The sequence below is a fragment of the Phaseolus vulgaris genome, chromosome 1 (genome assembly GCF_000499845.2).
Source record: "Phaseolus vulgaris cultivar G19833 chromosome 1, P. vulgaris v2.0, whole genome shotgun sequence".
Lineage (NCBI taxonomy): Eukaryota > Viridiplantae > Streptophyta > Magnoliopsida > Fabales > Fabaceae > Phaseolus > Phaseolus vulgaris.
In genome coordinates, this window is record NC_023759.2 from 5,376,357 (window position 1) to 5,384,118 (window position 7,762).

Below are 7,762 nucleotides of genomic sequence, written 5' to 3' on the forward strand. Positions count from 1 at the left end.
TCTTTGAACCTGCAGCCTAAAATTTTTTTTTGATGAAAGGGTAATAGTTTATTTACCATTTGTATCTTTACAACTTCTTCCTTTATGTTGATGCAAGATTTTACATTATGCCTTATACTTATAGACTATTATTTTGTTGTTGCACTCTCTTTTTATAGTTTTTTTTATCAATAAGAAACTTTATAAATCAAAACAAATAAGAGTTTGTTAATTCTTTTTTTATTAGACTAACCATGTTAATGATTTTGAATTCAAATATGTTTAAGTGTCTCTCAATAAAAGTAAAAATTAATCATATTTATTTTTACTAAGAAAACCTATATATACAATCTACTTGAGCCATTCCATTTGTCTCTTTTCTCTACATGAGATGTGTAATTCTATACATTTTTTTCCAAATCTTTATATAACACTTTTGAATAACTCTCTTTTTAATTAGTAACCTCTTCTTCTGTGTTGTTGCTCTTCTTTTCTCTTGCCACTCTCAATAAACAACCAATGTAACTTTGAAATTTTGTTGTCCACAAAGGCTTTCTTTGTGTAAAAATCCCTTTTATCACTACTTCACCCATTACCTTAAAAGTGGACACTTTCTTCAACTTCCTTTTTCTTCACATATTTCTTTATGGAGACCCATTGTTGATTTACTTACTTTATTTTAGTTGACTTCTCCATTTGTGCCTATGAACACAATTCTTCTGTGTGATTTTCCTGAAAATAAGAACTACACATGATGAAGAACTTACTTAGATTACTCTAACAACATAAGATGAAATTGACATTTTCATTCTTTCTACATCTCATGATATAAGAAACCAAAAAGTTTAAAAATAAGTGTTATTTTAAAATTTCAAAGTAATGTTAGTTACTTTTTTTTTTCATTTATATTTATACATATTAAATATTAATAAAACCTATAAATAAATTATTAATAGTGATGAGGTTAGAACTTTCTATAGCACCAAAACAAGATTAATTTCATAAAATTGTTATTCTCTATCATCTATTTAGTAGTCACTCATGATTAAAAGGAATGTTCATTTATTCATTATCCTATCAGACAGTAAAACTCATTGGTAATAAAAAAAATCTATTTAATAACTTTTCTTAGTATGTTAAAAAATATATTTTTTTTTAATTAGATATCAATGCATGAATATTTACATAGACATAATCTTAGTGATATTCTCAATTTCTTGAAGACCTGATTTACTTGTGTAGCCACCACCATGTAAAATTGCTTCTTTACATCCATGGCTACAAGCTCACCTTGGACACTTGCAAGTTACAACACAACCCTCACTCTAGAACCATATACAGAACTTCATGGAAAGCACAATTTTGCTACTTTCCTTGAAAATGACAAAACCCTGGATTAGGGCATTGGCTTTTGTTTTTGAACATGTTAATCATGGTATAACACTCAGTGTAAGTAGTGGGAGATGATCAACCAAAGAAAGAATCAGTATAGAAAAGAGTGTGCTATAATCCCACCTTCGTGGTTATCCTGTCTGAAATATTAGCTATCACAAAGCCTGCAAATACCTGCAACTCAGCCAAAAGCAAATCCTTTAATATGTGAACAACAGTGTTGAATGCTTTGATGATTGTGGCATCCAAACATGAGTTGATAACCAGACATCATGGTATGAAAAGTACTTCCTAGGTTATGTATGAAAACTCTGTCATGTAAATCATAACTATGCAAGGAATTATGGATGTGAATGATATACTCCATTGATGGTAAATTTCATTGAACCAAAAAACCTGAATCATACATTCTTGACACAAGTTACATACAAATTGATTGGAACAACAAAAAACAATGTGCCATGGGAAGCTACATCAACTAACTTCCTAATTGATATGTAACAAGTTTCTTCATAAGGACTTTTGGAAAAGAAGTTTATGCAGAAGTTAATTTCAGTTTTTCTTTTTATTTTTCTTTCCTAAAAGAAGTCCTTAGAGAAAAGTTTCTTCATTTTCATTCTAGTCTTTTCTCTCTAATTAGTGTTTATAGAGAAATTTAGCCGAACAGACCCTATACTATGCAATAATGATGAACATAAATATGCATTCACAAACTTGACAAAGATACATATAGAAATCCTCTGAATGGCAGTGGAACCAAACAGCATGAGATCGAAAACAAATAGGATAGCTTCCATATTTTCATTTTAATATTTTGTTTACAAAAAATAAAAGAGCCTCAAAGTTGGATATATCTTTAGCATAAAAATACCTGAGCTGAGCCAAGAATGTACAATGCTGAATAATGCCGACCATGGATGAGCATGTCAGCCAACATAGCAAGAGGAATGGTGAGTGACATGCCCAAAGTGGCCACAAGGGGAGTTGTCCATACAACACTGAGTGCCCTGGTTACATAAATGAACTCTAGTTTAAGAGTTTGGATAACTGTGTATGTATGTGTGAATTAGTCAGATTTATTTCATGTACCAAAAGTAGTCTGAGAGAACACTTCCAACAAATCCATTGGCAAGTACCACTTCGTCCATTCTAAGAGAATGGGGAATAGCAAACTTAGGTTCAACTCCTATGGCTGACAATGGCCAGACTGAGAAAAGTATAGAGGGAAATTAGCAATTTAGTTTAGAACACAAAATCCAAGTTAAACGAGCTCATAAAAAGGAGTGGACTCAAAGAACCTTAACACAAGACATTTATAAATAACTATAGTATATAGAGTCATTGCAAGTTCAAATACTTACTAAGCCACCATAGTGCTAGAAGTGTAAACAAACCAATATATCCAAACAGCTTTTGCACATCAATCCGTTCTCCTTCACCAGAAATATTTTTAAGAAGAACTGTGAGGCATTAAGGTAAAGGAAGCAAGTCATCATTTGTCTAAATTATCTGAGAAAAACAAAAGAAAAAAAGAACATGAACAAAAAACTAAGACATTGCCTAACCTGTAAATAGACCATATGATATGGCTGAGAGAAGTCCAAAAAGATCGCCAACAAGAGAGTGCGGTCCATTGCTGAACACAAATATCAACTGTCAACGCCCAAAAAATAGTATTACAGAGAGCAAGAAGCTGATAATACATGAAAGACAACAAATTGATTCCTTAATGTTCCGCATATGAAGAAAATAGTTAGCTAAGTTTTACACAGATTTTATGATTCCTCTGGTCTCTATAATATAATGGATGAAACTTACATTAATACACAAATGAAAAGGGGAGACAGATTTCTCAAAAATGTGATACAGGACAAAGAGGGATCATTTATACTAGATATATAAAGAAATTCATAAGCTTCCACCTAATATCTTATGCCTTTTAACCAATCCCCTCCCTGTATGAGAAAAGAAATTAAATCAGTCATGGACCAAATTTCAGAGGTGAGCCTGATCCCTAAGATCTCAAATCCTTTTGGACAAAAAGCATAAAGGGATGGCCTTCCCCTAAAGGGTTATCTTAGGGATCAAATTCAAGTCCTCTCTCTCCTTGAGAAATGCAACTCATTTCCACATCACCAGGTTCACGTCTTCTGGTCTCTTTTAGCTTTGCTTGTCTTTGATATGATACTAAAGCAATAAATAGCTAACTTAGTATAAATAGCCCTTAAGACTTTTGTGTTCAGCCAAATAAGACATTTTCAAATTTGAAATGTTTCTTACTGAAAAAAAAACTTCTTTATTTAATACTTTTCTTTTTTATGCATCAAATTGGTATTAGAGTTCAGTTTCAAAAATCTGGAAGTGTGATGGCTGTCGTTCACACTTGATTGGGGTGACACAAGAATGTCAACTTGAATCTATATTATCCTGGTTTCTAACCCCTAGCAGAATTATTTCCATAAAATTTCATTCTTCAAATTATAAAAGTTAAATTACTAATCTGGTCTCTCTATTTATTTAATTAGTTCAATCTAGTTCCTCTATCATTAATTTTTTTTAATTTGGTCCCCTAATATTCCAAATTGATGCAATGCTGTCCTTTCCATCCAATTACAAGAAACAACATTAATTTTTCCTATAGGTGGCACACAAAAAAAAGACATGTAGTCACCATGTAGGACACCTCTGTTAGAAATTTAAATGGTACTGACAAAAAAACGTAACATTGTATTAGTTTTGAATATCAAAGGGACCAACTTGATTTTTTTATAATAGAGATACCACATTGAACTGATTAAATTGAGGAGCCAAATTCATAAGTTAATACAGAACAGCCATTAGTGATACCAATATAGTATATAGAAGAGGTAACAGTGTAGTGAACATAAAGGTGGCAAATTTTATGCAATTGGGAACTGAATGAATAAGAGACTATCCAATGTTCTTTCCGAAAAACATGGTAAACATAAGCAATTTGGATTGAGGAACTTATAGTTTGTTAACCAGCTTAGTGTATATGATGAAAAAGAACTACCTTCTACCTAATGCTTAATTTTGTTATCATTTAAAATTGAAAATAAAAAATGCATAATGAATGTGGTTTTTCTATAAGCAATATGAAAGGCTTACGAAGCATTTGATAGCGTGTCATCTGGAGCCCATGTTTTCCCCAGAGTTGTCATCACAACCCCAGCCATGCTGACCAAGACAGCAACTATTTTTGCTATATTTAAAGTCTCCTGGCCCATAAGCACACCAATGAAGAGAGTGAAGAGTCCTGAAGTAGATGACAACACTGTTGTGCTTGCAACACTTGTTCGTGCAAGGGCAGCATTTGACAGATACTGAAAGCAGCACAGAAAGAATTTTAAAAAATAACACCACTAAACAACATCCAAAACATCGACACTCTACATGAGCTATTAAAAAAACCAAGATGTCAACTTTATGTGATATCAAATTTATCTATCCAGTGATCTAACCACTGCAGATGCAGATGTGTTGGGATTCCACATCGATTACAGATATAACTAAATTGTAATATATAAGTAGGACGTAACTTTTATCTTATAAAACAGTTTTATAAAGTTAAGTTTTATCCCACTTTCATAAGATGGTGTTAGAGCTTATTAGTGGCCAAATTAAGACATGCTAGAATTTTTGAAAAGTGTGTAGGTGTTCATGTATTTCACAATAGTAGGGAGCTCATGGACCAATTAAAAGATATAATCACACAATTTAGTTGAAGCCATGATTTGATTCTGCTTAACTACAAACTCCAGATATCAATTTTAAGTTACCTACCTCTGTTACAAACCAGATAGGTGCAATGTAAAATCCATAAGTAGCAATTTCTCTGGTAGTAAGTTCTTTGTCTGCCTTTGTTGCATTAGCATCATTATATTTAGTCACCAATGGCATTGCTTCTTCATTTATTGAGAGGTCTGCATCACTATCTTTTCGAGTCACACCCACCAATTCCACTTCAGTGTTCCTTTGCCCTCCATTGCCCTTGAGAGGAGAGTTACACCGGACAGAAAACTCATTCCCAACTTTTACTATTTTTCCACTATTAGAAGATCGGTGTTTAAATAACTTATAAAAGCAGTCCTTAATGAAAGCTATTGGGAGGTACACTACCATAAGAGAAGCTCCAAGATATGTCACTGCAAATGGTTGCCTGTAATCTATAAAAATATCCTGTAAAAAATAAATAAATAATAACTGAGAAGCATTCTTACATACAAAGCTTTTTGGATGGTTGTACACTGCATGTTATTGATCTCCAATAAAAAGTTACCCCTCGAGAACAATTTCAAATGTTAACAGTTTCATTTCAACAACAAAAAATTGACCATGTTTTAGATAAGGATTCAGAAATAGATAGAAGTTTCTATAAAATAGAAGTAAACACACCGAACTTAAAATAAAAAATCTTCAAGCATACTTGTCAATACATAATATCCTCTGATCAACATATTTAAAATTCAAGATCATAAAAAATATAACCGGAATAGTGGTCCCTCAGCAACACATTCTAACGCAGGTCTGCAATTTTCATAAATTCAAAGCCAAGAGGACTGCATGGTTTTAGGCTTGCTATTCTTTGCAAAAAATTATTCTTGCCAATGGAACTTCCAATCTCACCTAGAGCTTTGTAGATTGACATGAGAAGTTTCAACTTCAAGTATGCAAAGGTTGATCTTAGGATTTAGGAACCTTCCAAATCAAGGTATGTTATGCCAACACATCATCCTAATTGATGTGAAAATATCATCCTAATTATTCGTAGTGTTTTTTGACAGAAGGTCCTATTTTTACTTTTTTGTTTCACATGGGTATTATCCTTGAGAAACAATCTTGTTTGAAACACTATTGGACACTCAACGATGACACCTCTCTCAGCAGGGATTTGAACCGTGGTTCATCACGTTATAACCTTAGACCTGACTCTGATGGTACAGAAGGTCCTGTACCTATATACCAAGACAAAACCCCACCATTGTTTAATTAAATTGAGCTGGTACCAAGGATGCCTAAGGAGAAAAGACATCATTTTCACCAAATGGAAAAGTACACAGCCACAGACAACAAAGAAGTTCCCACAAGGTGGAGAAACGTACACACATATCCACATTTACCAAAAAGTATTCACCCCAGACACGAAACAAAAAATCCAATCACATTACATGCCTAAAGAAGCTTGAAAAAGGGTAGATTTTAGAAGCATAGAATTGGCAAAACTATACCTGGGTGACTTCAGCAGAGGTGACCCATATGACAACCACAGTAAGTATGAGGAACAACCCTGACTTATATCTCCACCCCATAACAAAACAACTATACCCAGATGGAAAAAGCTACAGGAATTGCAGAGATCCACACGTTTCTGCCTCTGCTAGATCCCAGAATCACCCTTCAACACACCAATTTGCCAATCCCATCATAAGAACAACACCACGGGGAAGCACAAGCCTCAACCTTGCTCACAAAATTGCGTGGGAAGATTTTGGAGGGAGGTTGGAGATTCTAACAACGACAGAAAAGGCATGGAAAATGAGTAGAAAAATGAAACAACATAGAGAAAAGTGTCAACGTTAAGTTTTAGTTCATGAGAATTGTCTCAACGCAATTCTCAAACATGTCAACGTTACTCGGTTAACAAACTTGTGAAAATGCTTTTTTATTTATTGCATTTCCCTTTTTTTCCTACTATTTTTCATTCTTGTGCCCACCCTTTCAATTCTGTGAATGCATTCTCGTGTTACAATTTTTGGGCATGTGCTTCCATAAAATTTGGAGTAACGCCATTTTTCTATGAACCGAAAAAATTGTATGTATAAATAGAAACTGAAGAAACTATAATAATTCACTATTCCTTTAGAAGACAAAGGTTTTCAGTAGGAATCATCAATTCTTCATGGATCAGTCGGATTTCATAGAATAAAAGTTGCAGACATTTTAATTAATTCAATCTAAATTAGCGTCGTTAAACTACCTTAGAAAAACATCCTTAAACTTGATAATTTTATATATAAGCAACACCATTAAACTGGGCTTGGATAATTGAATACACACATATATATTAATAGAATATTCTTCTACTGATTTAATCAAAATGAACGAATTTTGACTTTTTTTAGTTGGGAATATATTAATTTTGTCTAATTAACAGATCGACTTGGACACTTTATTATTCTTGACTTTTTTACTGATAAATTAAATAGGAAAAATAATATTTAACCCTAACTTCATTCATTTTACAAATAAAAAATTAACTTATCATAATTATCTTTCAAATTTATCTTACTTATAATTAAATATCGTAAAATCTTAATTTTTGATTTAGCTGATCTTTACATTTTACTATTTTTTTTCAAAGAAAACCTAT

The 7,762-nt window shown here is 32.6% G+C and overlaps 1 protein-coding gene across 5 annotated transcripts; it reads right to left on the reverse strand.

The window, feature by feature from the left end:
• Window positions 1-276: 276 nt before the first annotated feature.
• Window positions 277-7,188, reverse strand: LOC137813309 (uncharacterized transporter C405.03c-like). Of its 5 annotated transcripts, none has more exons than XM_068615443.1 (9): window positions 6,621-7,188; window positions 5,176-5,571; window positions 4,501-4,715; window positions 2,937-3,007; window positions 2,733-2,831; window positions 2,461-2,578; window positions 2,243-2,378; window positions 1,495-1,545; window positions 277-711 (listed from the first exon to the last, which is right to left on the reverse strand). In XM_068615443.1, exons 1-9 carry the CDS (start codon window positions 6,699-6,701, stop codon window positions 682-684), a joined length of 1,197 nt encoding a protein of 398 aa, XP_068471544.1. In that variant the 5' UTR covers window positions 6,702-7,188; the 3' UTR covers window positions 277-681. The 5 variants fall into 5 exon arrangements, with proteins under 5 accessions (XP_068471544.1, XP_068471542.1, XP_068471543.1 ...); XM_068615441.1 differs by having other exon boundaries at window positions 277-724; window positions 6,621-7,031; XM_068615442.1 differs by having other exon boundaries at window positions 517-724; window positions 2,733-2,804; window positions 6,621-7,031.
• Between the last annotated feature and the right edge of the window lie 574 nt (window positions 7,189-7,762).